Source organism: Charadrius vociferus, unplaced genomic scaffold (assembly GCF_000708025.1).
Source record: "Charadrius vociferus isolate BGI_N301 unplaced genomic scaffold, ASM70802v2 scaffold2550, whole genome shotgun sequence".
NCBI lineage: Eukaryota > Metazoa > Chordata > Aves > Charadriiformes > Charadriidae > Charadrius > Charadrius vociferus.
The window spans coordinates 22410-37584 of NW_009646383.1; the positions used below are offsets into that span (position 1 = coordinate 22410).

The 15175-nt window shown below is 61.6% G+C and overlaps 1 protein-coding gene across 1 annotated transcript in view; it reads right to left on the reverse strand.

The window, feature by feature from the left end:
- Positions 1-15175, reverse strand: part of LRP1 (low density lipoprotein receptor-related protein 1) — a gene marked incomplete at its 3' end in the record, with an annotated part of 90949 nt that overhangs the window by 13289 nt on the left and 62485 nt on the right. Inside the window, 28 exon segments of the mRNA XM_009894377.1 lie at positions 17-165; positions 378-566; positions 803-1008; positions 1265-1452; positions 1844-1963; positions 2336-2421; positions 2644-2827; positions 3095-3282; positions 3368-3508; positions 3946-4068; positions 4550-4678; positions 4901-5017; positions 5553-5687; positions 5987-6136; positions 6608-6721; positions 7418-7537; positions 8025-8153; positions 8251-8376; positions 8809-9001; positions 9229-9433; positions 9855-10044; positions 11298-11669; positions 11954-12078; positions 12237-12388; positions 12675-12801; positions 13395-13524; positions 13609-13743; positions 13988-14119. Coding sequence (XP_009892679.1) covers positions 17-165; positions 378-566; positions 803-1008; positions 1265-1452; positions 1844-1963; positions 2336-2421; positions 2644-2827; positions 3095-3282; positions 3368-3508; positions 3946-4068; positions 4550-4678; positions 4901-5017; positions 5553-5687; positions 5987-6136; positions 6608-6721; positions 7418-7537; positions 8025-8153; positions 8251-8376; positions 8809-9001; positions 9229-9433; positions 9855-10044; positions 11298-11669; positions 11954-12078; positions 12237-12388; positions 12675-12801; positions 13395-13524; positions 13609-13743; positions 13988-14119 — 4355 coding nt within the window.

Below are 15175 nucleotides of genomic sequence, written 5' to 3' on the forward strand. Positions count from 1 at the left end.
GCGGGCAGACCCTTACCGGGCTGGCCGTGCAGTTGGAGACACAGGTTTTGCCATCGCTGCCCAAGTAGAAGTTGGTGGGACAAGCACACTTGTGCCCCCCACCTGGCGAGAGGAGGCAGAGGTTGCTGCAGCCAGCGTTGTTGGTCTTGCAGGGATGGTTGGGAACTGGGGAGAGCAGGGAGACAACCGCCAGTCAGACCAAGGCGGGGGACCCTCAGGGTGGCACAGGAACCCCCAGCTGACAGACCGTTCTCACCGCGCACGCCCCTCCTGCACCCCCTGCCCAAACTGGTGTCCCTTTGCACGTCGTGCCCAGCCCCAGCCTCCGGCCCAGGGCTGCTCCACAGCGCCAGGGCCGCCCCAGCCCCTCGGCTCACCGTCAGGCTGGCGGTACGGGTGGTAGATGTGGATGTCCATGGGGCGGTGCAGTGTGCTGATCAGCAGCGTCTTGTTGGCTCCCGTAGTCTTGTGGGCCCGGTTGATGGACTTGGTCTCCCAGTCGGTCCAGTAAATGAAATCCTCAAAGAGGGTGAGCGCGAAGATGTGCGGGATGTCCTGGCTCAGCACTGCAAGGGGGAGCGGGCGGCTCAGCAAGGGGCTGCCCCACACCACCCCTCCCACCGCGCAGCCTCTCTCCAGGGACAGCTCAGCCAGGGGACAAACCCCTTCCCCTGGTCAGAGGCACGGAGCAGCTGCCGGAGCTGGGGACCATACCCAGCAGCCCTGGCTCCTGTTCCCACCACCCATCCAAAGCCCACACCCCGCAAAGGCCTGGCGGTGCTCCGGACGCCCTGGCACTCACCCGTGTGCCGGTTGGAGCCGTCCAGGCTGGCGAACTCGATGTAGTCCTCCCGCGCATCGGCCCAATAGATCCGACTGTTGATGTAGTCGAGGGTGAGGCCGTTGGGCCAAGTTATCTTGGTGTCAACGATGACGCTGCGGTTGGTGCCATCCATGCCGATCTTCCCGATCAGTGAGTGGTCCCCCCAGTCCGTCCAGTATAGGTACCTGCGCATGAAACAGCAGAGCAGAGGGAGGCTGAGTCCGGCCAAAGCCACAGCAGCCACCGCACTCTGCCCATCATGTGGCCAAACTGGGACGCCTGGGCATGAGGGCACAGGGCAGGGAGAAGCAGCCAGGCACCCCGGAGGCAAGGGAGAAGGCCCCATCCCATGTCCCAGCCTCCAGGACTACGGCAAGATGGCAGAGGGCCACCAGACCCTCCCTGCATCGAGGGGAAGGTCCAGGTTCCCCAGGCTCTCACCCATTCTGCACATCCACCACCAGCGCCCGGGGCTCACGCAGCCCTGAGTTCACCAGCACAGTGCGGTAGGCGCCGTTGAGCTTGGACACTTCGATGGTGTCCCGACCTTTGTCACACCAGTACAGGTTGCCTCCCACCCAGTCCACAGCCAGCCCGTCAGGGTTGCTGAGGCCAGTGCGGTGAAGAACCTGTTGGGAGAAAACAGAGGTGTTGGGCTGCACAGGGAGAACCATAATCTGTCCTGGTCCCTCAGGGATGACAACATCACCCCTCCCCAGCGCATCGCTCTTGCAGATGGTCCTGCCCAGCTCCTTTCCTCACTCCTCTCTTCCCCCAACCCTCCTTCCACACCGCTTTGGCACAGAATGGAGCCCACCTCTGATCGGGATGGTGCTGCGAAACGTCCCCGTTAGCAACCTGGGCTGACGCCCTGAGCCCAGTGATGACCCCACAGTAGGGCTTGTGCCCTCTTCCCTGGTGGATGCCAGTCTGGGCCCCTCCAGGCAGCCTCTGTGCTGAGGTGGGTGAGGACCGGCTGCCCGGACCGGGGGTGCCCGAGGGGCTGCCTCAGTCCCCCACCTGAACGTTGCTCCCGTTGATGTGCATGCGGCGGATCATGCTGCCCTGTGTGGTGACATCTGTCCAGTAAATCATCTGCTCTCGATAGTCAAAATCCAGAGCCACCGCGTTGTTCAGCCCCTGGGAGGAAGGGAGAAGGGTTGAAACAGCCTCACCTGCTGGCACAGGGTCATGGGGACTTTGCAGAGACCAGCGAGGCCCCAGCCTCAACACGCGGTCCCTGCAGCAGAGAAGTTAAAAGCAGCAACTGAAAACTGTTGTGCAGTTGCTGCTTTATAAAGGTCTGCTACCAAAGAGCTACTGTTTACACGGGACCTCCTGTATACTCGTAGTGAGAGCTGCTGTTTATGCAGGATCTACCACCTGCCTGGGAAGCAAAGAGCCCAAGCTCCCAGGCTGGCAGGTCTCCCACACTGCAGGGCCCCTCTCCAACCCCAAACCCCCGGCCATGTGGGGCTGGTATCCCCCTCCTGCTCCCAGCTCCTCCCGCACCTGCTTGAGCAGCGTGTAGTTGGAGCCATCCAGGTTGAGCTTCCTCAGGTAGTACCGGTTGGCAAAGATGAGGAAGGGCTCTTCATCTGCATAGGGAAATCATGAGAGGTGTCAGGGAAGCGCCACTGGGCCGTGGGCAGATCCCCTGCAGACCACTGCCCTCCCTGCCCCACCACTTTCCAGCTCTCCTTTGTGAGTCAGGTGCAGCTACTTTGCTTTTCAGAGCACAATGACCGACTCCAATGCCGGCAGCATCCCACGGTTGCCAGAAGAGCATCCCTGCCGCCAAGTCTGCTCTCAGGTCTCACCTGTGACAGCTTTACAGCTGGTGGGGTTGTCAGGTTTGAGCTTGTAGCCCTCTATGCACAGGCACTTGTAGCTCCCCAGAGTGTTGATGCACTTCTGGCTGCAGGGGTAGGTGGTGGAGCACTCATCGATGTCAATGCATGTCTTCCCGTCGTCCTTCAGCCGGAACCCGGGACGGCATCTACACTGCAGGAGGCAACAGGGAGCTGTTAGATGTATCCAGGGCCCGCACGCTGGGATGTGACAGGCATCACCACGGGACAAGCAGGCTCAGGCACAGACAGCTTGCAGACACAAGAGCAGCACACAGAAGCACTGGCCAAAGTGCCCGTGTGTGCATCCCTTGCCCAGATGGTGAAGGACAGAAGCAACCCTCACGCTGAGTGTCTGTGGAGGAGGAAGGGAGCAGGAGAGCATCCCTCCAGCCAACCCTCCCAGCCTGCGGGCTCCTACCTTGTACCCGATCTTGAGGTCCTCGCACTCCTGGGAACAGCCGCTCAGCTTCTTGTTGAGACACTCGTTGATGAAGCAGTTGAGCTCATCCGAGCCATCCGTGCAGTCGTTGTTGTTGTCGCAAAGCAGCGCCTCTGGGATGCACTTCCCGTTCTTGCAGAGGAAGAAGGAGTCGTTGCACTTGTTCTCTGCAGCGGGATGGAGAGGAGGTGGCAGTGGTCAGCACGAGGCAGCTGGGCAGCCCTGCTCCCTGGCTGCGGCACCTGCAGGTACCTGGGCTGCTGCAGCGCGGGTTCTTGGGCGCCTCGTCCGAGTGGTCGTGGCAGTCGAACTCGCCATCACACTCCCATTGCCTGTTGCTGAGGCAGCGGCCGTTGGCGCAGCGGAACTCATGGGGGCCGCAGGTGGGATACTCTGTGGAAAGGCGGTGGGCTCAGACAGCACGGCCCACCTCCCCGAGCCGGCCGGGAGAGACGGAGGCACCGTAGCAGCTGAGCTGCACGGAGTTGTGGCATGGGTGCCTAAACCTCCCTGCATCCCACCTTGGGACAGGGCTGTGCCACAGGAGCCAAGGAGGCGGCAAACGTAGGTGGTTTTGGATCTCTCCAAAACTGCTCTGTGCCAGGGTGGACACCCTGCAGTGGGGCTGGGGGAGACAGTTCTCCTGCACCAAACCCTCTCACTCCCTCTCCTGGTTCCCCCTCACCCTGCTCTCACATCAAACCCCTTCTGGATGATGAAGACCCTTCCAGGGTCCCGTCTCAAAGCCCAGGAGACCCAGCATGGCTGCCAGGGCCAGTGCTACAGGAAATATAGCCCTTGCTGTCCTCCCCAGTCCCATGGACACCCACCACACTCTGGGGACTCGTCCGAGCCGTCGCCGCAGTCATCATCGTGGTCGCAGACAAAATGCTTGGGAATGCACTGTCGGTTTCCGCACATGAACTCCCGCTCATCGCATGTGTTGTTGTACACTGCAATGAGGCATCGCTGTCAGCCCCCCGCCAGACTGCGTGCTCTCCTGCCTGCCCCCCTGCAACGAGCCCTTTGTCTTGGGGCACTGGGGACAAGAGCTGAGGCACAGTCCAGTCAGGACAGGGACTCCCACTCCTTCGCCCCTAGCCTGAGCCCCGGCCTGTGCCCGTGTCCTTTGGCTGCGAACAGCACCCAGGCAACGCGGTGCCTTTGGCTATTGCTCCGTGGGATGACGCTCCTCCTCTCTGCACAGTCAGGGAAAGGCACCCAAACGTGCCCGTGTTCCCATCTGCTGTGACCACAGCACCGCAGTTTCCTCCTGCAAGCCTGGCGGGGAAGCGGCCAGGACGAGGCATCCGATCTGCTGCTAACAGGGGCCGCGGGGAGCGGGGCCAGCCCCCCCGGGCAGCTCTGCCTGCACTACACTCCGCTCCTCTCCCGCCCCTGCCCCACCACGCACCCATCCCTCCGGGGACTCACAGCAGCCAGCAGCGAGGGTCTCGTCAGCTCCGTCCGCGCAGTCCTTGTCTCCGTCACAGAGCCAGCGCTCTGGCACGCACACGTAGGTGCCCGGGCACTGGAAGGACCCAGTGCTGCAGGTGGTCAGCCCTGGGGAAGGGAGAAGCAGGACGGAGGCTGGTCACCCCCATGGCTGGAGAACCGGCACTCTCGGGCTACGTGGGTCCCAGGGCCCAGGAGAGCAGTGAGGACCGCGGCACAGGAAAGCAAAGGTGGGAGAAGGGATGGGAAGAGGCAGGAATACACAACAGATGGAGCAGCAGCACAGGCAGTGGCTGAGAGAGGTCAGGGCAGGGGCTGGAGCAGACTCACGGCAGCGGCTGTCCTCATCAGAGCCATCCCCGCAGTCGTCTGCCCCATCACACACCCAGAGCTTAGAGATACAGCGGTGGTTGTTGCACTCAAACTGCACGGGGTAGCAGAACTTGTCTAGGAGAGGAGGAGAGGAGAGGTCAGAGCTAGGGTGATGCCGGGGGGACACAGCAGCAGCGCACAGCCACGCTGGGCCAGCCGGGCTCCAGGGCTGCAGCCCAGGGTGGTGCGGGGGCTACTGCTCGCCCAGACCTGGCAGTGCCCACACTCCACGCTGACGGGCACTGCAGCTGTAGGAGTGGTGTGGGATTCCCTGCTCTGGAGCTGGGGAGGTTCCCCAGTTCCTGAGCACCGTTTGTGGTTTGTTCAGGGAGGCTGGAACTAAAAATGTAACTCAAGTGAGCCGTAACTGGCCACCTTCAAGATGACCATGGACACCCATGTGTGCGCTGAGCGAACAAACACACCAGGACACTTGCATTGGTCACAGTTAGAAGTCCAAGCTTGTGGAATAAGACTGCAGAGTGGGAAGAATCTGGAGCCTGGTCCTTGGCAAGGGGACATCAAAGTGATGACAGGGTCCTGCCTCCCCTCCAGCACGCTTGCGCTCACCACCCCATGCTACCCCCCCGGAGTCCCATGCTCTCCCCACCCTGCCGCTCACTGCAGTGAGTCTCATCTTCTCCATTCTCGCAGTCATCCTCTTTGTCGCAGGTCCAAGTCATGGGGATGCACCTCCCGCTTGGGCAGGCGAAGTAGTTGGCTGGACACTTGGGTTTCCTCCCGCCTGGTTTGAGAAGGAAACATCGGGTAAGGGTGGTGGCGCGGACGTGTCCTGCCTCCTCCCAGCCTGGAACTGCCCAACTCTGAAGAATTCCTCCCCAAAAGCCCTCTGTGATCCCGCATCAATCAGCGCCCGGCAGCACCCTCCGTGCAGGAGCTGTGCAGGCAAAGGGTGATGGTCCTGGTGTGCAAACAAAGCATCCACCGCCCAAACAGACCCCAACGAGGAGCACCCAGCCAGAGGGCCGGCATGACACCCCTGCTCTCCCCAGCCCACACCCCCTTTCCTCTCCCCACTCTCACCCGGGCAGTTCCGCTCATCTGAGTAGTCTCCGCAATCATTCGCCCCATCGCACACCCAGCTTGGAGCATAGCACAGAGAGGTGTGTTCGCACTTCTGGAACGTGGTGCCCTTCACCCCCAGCTTGAAATAGCTGCTGCAGTCGGTGGCAGCTGCAAGGAACCACAGGAGCCCCAGGTGATGGGTGCTGCTTGCCGGTGGCACAACCCTTCGGTCCAGCTCCCACCACGTGGCACGAGCCCTGGCCCTGCTGCTGACAGCCCTTCCCTCCCCACAGCAGCACCGAGTTGACTCTGCCCACGTGTGCCCCGAGCTGCTGGGACCACATCAAGTGTCTGTGATGGGCTATGGGGTGGTGAGGTGCTAGGCACGGCGCGGGGGGCCGCAGCCATGGGCTGGGACCACGTCCCGCTGGTGGGCTGACCTGGGCTGGCCTCTGCTGATGGGGTGGGAGCCAGGACCCTCATCCCTCCCCCCTTTGGCACAAGTCCCACAGACTGAAACAAGGTGCAGGGACCCAGACCCCCGCCTGCAGGTGCAGAGGGCAGGAGCATCTCCAGAGCTACCGCAGGGCAGAGCTGGGGAGGCAGCAGGGAACATGGGGCAGCAGCTGGGGCACTCACTGCAGTTCATTTCATCTGAAGCATCCTCGCAATCGATGAACTGGTTACAGCGGCTCGAATTCCCAATGCAGGTCCCATCTCGGCAGCGAAACTCGGTAGCAGCGCAGCTGGTTTCTGCAAGGGGGAAGCCCCCACAGCGGATGAGGCTGGGCTGGGCGACCCAGCGAGTACAACCACCCAACGACCCCCACTCGCGTTGCACACTTGCATGCACCCGCTGCCCAGCACAGCTACGGACCGCCTGATCCCGCACTCCCAGCTCTGTCCCCTCCCGGCTGAGACTTGGTGCCTCTCCGGCTTCCGCACTCTGCATGGCAGCCTGAGCTCATCTCCTGAGCTGGCCTGTCGCTGGCAGACCTGCATGGGCTCAGGGAAGCTCCTGACCTTCCCCGTCGGTTCTGAACCACGCAGACAGGCTCCTGCAGCCCTGCAGCTCTGAAGGGATGCTGCTCTTGGGGCTGCTTGGATGCCCTTTTCTCAGGGACAGGGGAGCCATGAGGAGCAGCGACACTACACCTCGCCATCTCCTTGTGTTCCTCCCGGGTGTCAACCACTGCTCTCGGGAAGCGCTGGGTGCTGCGTGGCCGTGCTCGGGAGTTCCTCCTCCCAGCCATCAGGGAGTGAGCTTTACAGAACGGTCTGCAGCACAAGCAGCACGAGCAGGATTTAGACCTTGACTCTCCGTTAAGCCCTGGCTCTGCTCCGATCCTGTCAAGCTGAAGGTAACTCTTCCCCGAAGCCTCTGTCCCTGTCCCAGACGGCTGACCGAGCCCTGGCAAGGGCTGGCCGGGAGCCAGACAGCCTGCTTACTGTTACACGGCACTTCGTCCGAGTTGTCCCCGCAGTCATCCACACCATTGCACCAGTAGCGGCTGGCGATGCAGCGCCTGTTCATGCAGTGCAGGTAACCCTTCTTGCACTTGCGGCTGCCTGTGAGGGAAGAGGAGGAGGTGAGTGCGAGGGGAGGGCTGGCACTCCCGGGTGTCTCAGCTCCTCGGGGACCCTTCAGCAGGGGAAGAAACTACACAGGCAGGATCAGGAAACGGGGTCCCTTGTGCTGTGCTGGCAACACTGTGGGGTGAAGCTTGGCCTTTGTGCAGCTGAGACCCCTCCCGGCTGAGGAGCAAGAGTTGGTGTTGAGGGAGGGTGCTGCAGCCCCCACCAGGTCGGCTCAAGGTGTCTCACTCTCCAGCCTCTCCCCCAAAAACTAAAAAAGATCTGGAGCCCTTAAAGCCTGGCCTGGCTGGGCCCATCTCTCGAGGGCAGGAGGGACTGTGAGGACTTGAGGGACACGAGAAGACACGCAGGCATGCTGGCTCCCTTTGCTGAGCAGAGCTGACAGCTCGACCAGGGTGCCTGCATGTGCTGGGGGGTGCGTGCATGTGCTTGAGCAAAGCAGCAAGAGGAGGAACCTTACTGCAGTAGGACTGCTTCTCATCTGACTTGTCCTTGCAGTGGACCACGCCGTCGCAGGTCCGGCTGAAGTCAATGCAGTCGCCGTTCCCACACTCGAACTCATCGTGCACGTTGCAGGTGGAATTCAGGGCTGGGGAGGGCGTGGGGAACGTCAGCTCTGCCGGGCTGAGCCCGGCCTCTCCTCCCCTTCCCATCCCCACCAGCTCCCGCTTCCACCTCCCCTCCACCTTTGCAGGTGAAATCCTCCTGCAGGACACGCTCGCCGCGGCAGGAGCAGTTGACGTGTCCTTTGGGTGTGAGGAGACAGAGATCCTGACAGCCGCCGTTGTTCACCCTGCATGGGGACAGCTCACCTAGGAGAGACAGAGAGCAGTCACACCGGGGACAGTCTCAGCAGTCCCTTCCCCTGCTCCTCCCTGCTGGGGAGAGGAAAAGTAGGGGTTCCTCCCCAAGCTCTTCAGACGGGGCTATGGTGGACGCATGGGGTTGGGGGCACCCAGTCTTGGAAAGAGGATGCCCTGGGAAGAGCACGAATGGGGCAAACTCTCTCTCTCTTCAGCCTGCAGAGGGTCTGGAAATGGACAGGTCTTGGCATGAGGGTCCCACAGGGGCAGTGACAGGCCAGGCAGGATGGTGGGACAGGTTCCCCCTTCCCCTGGCCTGCGCAGAGGGTGGAAGAGCCGCGCTGCCCGGTGGGAGGCTGAGCTGTCCGCGATGGGGGGCAGAGGAGCGGGGGCCTGGGGTGGGGAGGTTGTGGGTGATGGGGGGTCGCGGGGGGTCCTTACAGCTATCGGTGTCGTTGGCCACGGCAATGATGCCCATGGGCTGCTGGGGGATGTCAACACGCAGAAGCTTCATGTCGGTGCCCACATACTTGTTGGCTCGTTGCACGGCCCTGCGCACCCAGTCCGTCCAGAAGATGTAATCGCCGTAGACAGCCAGGCCAAAGGGGTGCACAGGCTCTGATTTCAGGATCACCTGCCGGACATTGGCAAACCATGAGCGTGAGGGAACCTGGCTGTGGGATGCAGCCCCCAGCACTACCCTAAACGCATGCCATCCCCATGCGTCTGCCCCGTGGGAAGACCCGACCTCCCCGTGCCCCGGGAACAGCTCTGCACTCCCAGGACAATGCACCAGCCCCAGTTCCAACACTCCTCGCTCTCCTCTTCCATCTCTGCCACTGAGGCCAGGTCTGGACTCACGTGGCGGTGGGAGCCATCGTATTCACAGCGTTCAATTTTGTCCAGTGTGGCATCAGAGAAGTAGATCTTCTCAGCCTTGTGGTCAATGGCCAGCCCATTGGGTGTTCGTATGTCCTGGTCGATGATGATGAGGACGTTGGCACCAGAGAGGGTGGCACGCATGATGCTGGGGTGCTGCTCGTTCCAGTTGGTCCAGAACATCAGGCTGGAAGGGGAGAGATACACGATGCCTTTGCGACCCCAGCTCTCTGCCATGTAAGTGTCGGCTCAGCCCACCCCTCTGCTGCTGTGGGGCTCCCAGGGGCTTTGGGATGGATGCGACATTGTCCCCGCATAAGAAGGGGTGGGAGAGGGAGGAATGAGGCCACTACAGCCGGATGGGAAACGTGGAACCCCATGGTACCAGCCGGGCAGAGAAGGGGATGGGATGGGGTTTCTGTCTTTGCTTTGGGGTGCTGAAGGACGTGTGGGGAGGAGGGGCACAGGGCCTTTCCTCCCTGGGGTCCAAAATTCTCTGTGCTGGGAACTAGTGCTTCCTCCCCAGTGGAGGAGAGTCCGCCTGGACGCTGGCCCTGGGACCACATGGACACCCGGGCAGGCTGGCTGGACCACCAATGGCCACTCACTTCTGGCACTCATCCAGCACGAAGGCCCGGGGGTGATCGTCCCCCGACATGGTGATCACCGTCTCCCTCTCGAAAGCCCCCAGGCGGCTCTGGTCCACGGTGTGGCGGGTGATGGTGGAGGTGGTGTAGCTTGTCCAGTACAGCGTGTCCCAGCCGCGGTGGTACGCCAGCCCCTCCACCGAGCCCACGTCTGCAGGAGGGGAGGACAGGCAAGGGTCGTGTCCGGCCCATGCTGACAAGGCCGCCCAGCTCACTCCACACAGCCAGTGCGGACCACGACACTTGGATGCGGCTTCTTTGTCAGCCTTAAGTTATTGCTTTTAATTGCACCCCAGAAAAACCCCTCAGGGGCTCTGACTGCTTGCTAACACGGCGCCAATGTGGCATCACCTGAGGGGACCCCGCAGGGCTGGGCTGGTCTGTGCTACCAGGTGAGCTGAGACCCCCAAGGAGACTTTAGGGCCCCCCGCCCCGGGCAGCCTCTCCTACCAACCAGGTAACTTCCTTGCAGGAAGGCTGAGGGCCGTTCACCTACGATGAAATGAGGACTTGAACTTGGCTTTCAAGCTCGTGCTCTGATCTTCTCCCCTGCACTGGCCAGGCCTTGCTCTGGGTCCCCCTGTCCCCACAGTGGTGGCGCTGGGAAGGGAAGGGTCTCCCTCTGCCAGGGGAGAGCTGAGGCCCAGAGGCACAAAGTGGCAAGATGAAGACTCGTGGCAGACCAGGGAGACCTTCCCTCCCGCTCTCAGGCCAGGAACTTGAACTGTACACCCATCCTTCCTCCCTCGTTAACGATCAGCAAAAGGTTTAATGAACCGGCTACGACAGATGGGCTCCGCTCTCCTGATCTCAGTGATAACAGCCATCCCAAGTGCCAAATGTAAATACACTCATTAGCGAGCACATCTATAACCCTTGCTGGAGGTGCTCCCTAGCGATGCAGAGCAACAGACGTGGTCCTTTCAACTGCCGTAGGAGCCAATAAAACCAACCAAGGGCAAACGGAGGGCTGGAGGTGAAGACGGGGCCAGGCATGGCACGGTTTGCTCAGGTTCGACAGGTCTGTCTTGGAAGTCAAATGCAAACACAGAGCAGATCCCAAGTTTGCTGCAGTGCCTTGTTTCTAGAGCAATGCATACCCACGTGCATGCCTGAGCCTCGTGATACACTCTCCTTGCCAGAAGAAGCTCTGCGGACGGCTCCTGACACTTGCATCCTCTACCACAGGCTGCTGCCTCTCCTAGAGGCTCTGGTAGAAGCTCACAGCTGAACCCTTAACAGCTGCCACTCAAAACACCTCTTGAAAACACCAAAAAACGCTAAGCGAGAAAAGGAAAGAAAGCCCTTGGGCAGGGAAGGAGGGAGTTCAGGAAGAGGTGACGGGGGAGAACAGGAAAGAGGTCTGGGGGCAGATGCTAGCAGAGGGAGCCCGGTGACACTCACTCTCCACGATGGTCTTGCGCCCTGTGCCATCATCGTTGATCTGCTGGATGTTGCCGAAGTGGATGTCACTGTAGAATATGCGGTTGCTGCCCTTGGAGCCGTAGCGGTAGTCAAAGGCCAGGGCAATGACGTTCTTCATGTGCTCTGCATCCTCAAAGGGCTTGATGGGCGCGTTGAGGTTGTTCTCGTCTGACAGGTGGATGCTCTTGAGGATGGTGCGCTCTGAATACAGCAGGTAGCCATCGTAGTCCCGGCAGCTCACCCCATCCTCGGACAGCATGCCGTGGGCGCAGGCACACGTCCTCTGCCCGTTGCCCCGGAACAGGCAGAGCTGCTGGCAGCCCCCATTGCTCTGCGCACAGATGTTGGTGCCTGGGGAGGAAAGAGGGGATTGTTCGAGGAACTGGACAGGCTCTGTGTAGGAGGATGCTCCCGCTTGGCCACTTTTCACCTCTCCCCGCTCCCAGAGGAAGCGAGTGAAGAAAAGTGCTCAGCCCACGGCACGACACGGTTCTTTGACGAGGACACAGTGGCCCATTTGTTGTTTGTTTCTCCATCCCCCTCCCCACATCTGCCTGCCGTGGGAGCCCAGCTCGGGCAGCCGTCGGCGCTCAGCAGTGCTGCACGAGGGGCTGACACCCCGCTCCTGGACGCACCCTTCTGCCTGGCCCGGTTGAAGACTTTGATGTCCTTGAGCTGCACGCCGATCCCTGTCCGCAGGGACACCGACTCGGTGGCATTGTCCTTGTTGCCTCTTTTGATGGAGCCATTCGCATGAGTCCTAAGGATGGACAGAGTCACCGAGCAGCCAACGCGGGGCCCACCTCAGCAGCACCCTGTAGTGGTACAACCACCGTCCCCATAGCACCCGCCAGCTCCCCCCACCCTCCCGCATGGCTGGTGCCCCCCCAGCACCACTGGACCCTTTGGGTGCCATACCTGTCACTCCAGTAAATGTACTCCTCGAAGACCGACACTGAGAACATGTCCATATTGTTGCTGGACAGGACGACCTCTCGGTTTTCACCTGTCTCCAGGTCAATTCGTTCAATCTTGTCTGTCCGGGCATCGCACCAGTAAAGCTTCCCGTCCTGAGGCGATGAGAAACAATCCCAGTCAGTAATGGAGCAGCGCACCAGGGGTGGCACTAAGGCACCCTCTGCACCTCCCACCACGTCCAACAGAAGGTCCCAGGGTTCAGACAACAACCACCCTGGACAACCCTCCCTGCACCGGAGAGGAGACTCCAGGGCCCTGAGGAGGGAAGCCATGTCCCCAGAGTCCCCACCAGCGGGGGCACAGCTGCAGGGACCTTTGGGACCGGCACACTCCCACCAGGCCCCAGTGAGGCACCATCCTCCCAGACGGTGGCTGTACCTCATAGTCAACGGATATTCCGTTGGGCCAACTGATGCTGACGTTCACCAGCACCATCCGCTCAGTCCCATCCAGGCGCGACCGTTCGATGCGGGGGTACTGGCCCCACTCTGTCCAGAACAGATACCTGCAGGGGACAGCAGGGACGTGACCACAGGGCTGGTCAGAAGCAGCACCCTTGGGTCTTTTGGCCATCAGAGCAGGGGACAAGCGCCTCTCCCCCTCATCCCTCCACACCGGGGCCTCAGTCCAGACCCCTGATGATCTGCCAGCCTCCTGGGTGCCTTGTGCTTGCAGACCACACTGCAGTGGGGAAAGGAGCGCTACGTTGCAGCTGGACGCAGCCCAGAAACCAGCCCGTGTGCCTCGCACATAAGGTGCTCTTCTCCATCCTTCCCTGGATCCAAACAACTCTCCTCTCCCTGTGGCTCAGTCCAATGCTGGAGCTGGTCTGGGCAAGCTCCACTTGGATTTTCTGAGGTGTTGGCACCCACAAAGTCACGGGGAGTTCCCACAAAGCTCAGCCCACCAGCGAAAGGGCGGTTAAACCCAGCTGGTGTGGACACTGGAGGCATGTCCCTTCGTGTGGCAGGAGACCTACGAGTCCTTCTCCACTGCACGCAAATGGCATGGCTCTGCCGGGACAGTGCCAGGGGTCTCCGGTACGTGCCCACCCCCCACCTGATGGCCCTCTCCAGGTGGCTTTGTGCAGTGTCTCACCCCTTCTCTGGATGGACTGTGATGGCCCGTGGTTTGTCCAGCCCCTGAGAGATGACCACGTAGCGGAAGGACCCGTTCAGCCTGGCCACCTCGATGACGTCGAAGCCCTGGTCCGTCCAGTAGATGTTTCCTGCAGAGGGGACAGTGAACACCTGCCCGAGCCCCACTCCCCAACCGCCCATCCGCTCCTGCCTGCTCCAGAGCCCCATCTCACCGGCGATCCAGTCCACGGCGATGCCCTCCACGCGGCCAATGCCATTGGTGACCACGTCCTCCCGCCACGTCTGGTCTCGCTTGGCCCGGCTGATGGTGCTCAGACCCATGTCCACCCAGTAAATGGTGTCGTTCTCTGAGGGGGGCCAGGCAGGAAAGCGGGGGTCAGTAACCCCCTCCGAGTCACTCCACGGGTGGCACAGACTGGGCTGAGCCCGCAGCCCCAGCATGGGGACCTAAACCCTCCCTCACCCGGAGGTGCCGAGGGGAGATGCTCTTGGGCAGAGCACTACCAGAGGAGGGTCTGGCGATGGTCTCCCTTGCACTCCCCCTCCCCACCCTCTCCAGTCCCATTGTCCCGCTCCCAGCCCCCAAGTCACCTGCGTGGAAGTCGATCCCCACAGCCAGGGAGGTCCCCGACACGGGCACGAGAGCATCTGACTTGTCATTGGGGTCCAGGGGAATGCCACGGATCCCCTCGTGGACCGAATACAGCAGGAAGGAGCCAACACCTACGACACAGATGCGGTGACAGTCAGATGCATCCCAGAAACCACACGCTGTCCCTTCAATGGACAGCCACAACTCACGGACAACTGCAACATCAGCCCGTGGAAGAGCACAAGCCTGGCAGGGCTGGTGGGAGGGCTTGACCCTGCCACCACAGCAGCACCGTGAGTCCCCAGCCCGGGCAGACAGCCCAGGACAGCAGAGGGACAGGCAGGGCAGGGCAGAACCGCACCGCACCGGCTGGACGTGCTGGCAGGCTGTGCAGCTGCCTGAAGCATCCCCGCACAGGCAGCCCCTACGCCCACCTCTCAGCTGACTCTGCGGCTGACGCATGTGAGACGTGGGCCGGCAGCGGGAGCTGCAGCTCCACAGGCAGCCGGGGAGGCGACAGGAGAGGCAGTCCTGCTGGACACCGAGTGCCTGATCCTGCCCCCAGTGCTGTGGTCGGGTGGGTGACGCGTTTGCAGCACCGTGGTTTCTCACGGCGGGAGGGATGCCCCTACTTCGCTTGGGGCCCTGTGTGAGAGGCGGCTAACCAGACTGAACACAAGGCGGAGAAAACTCCTCTGTGATCAGGATGGGACAGCTTTCGTCGCCACATGGGCAGGGGAAGGAATGGCAAACCTTATGGAAAGAGGGCAGGGAACAACCCGCTCTAAACTGTGCACGGACACAGTCAGGGACAAGATTTCTGACGGCTGAGGCAGAAACACAGGGAGCAGCAGCAAAGCCCTTCCCTGCTCAGCTCTGCGAAGGGGCTGTGTGCCGTCATGGCCTGCCCGGACCTCCCTGGAGGCTGCAAGCCCCGGAGCAGCCTGTTCAAAGGGTCCTGACCCACGGCAGGGCACAGGGGAGGCACGAGTGAGGGCTCTGCCCAGAACCGCCTCCGCCCCCGAGCGTTGGCAAAGGCTCTGTGCCGCATCTGGGTCAGGGCAGCGCTTGTTATTCAGTGCCTGCCCTGACCCAGATGGTGCAGCAGCTCTGCCAGCCCCCTCCAAAAACACCGAGAACATTTTGCACACAAACAGCCTTTGAGAGGCCCTGGCAGGGATAGGGGG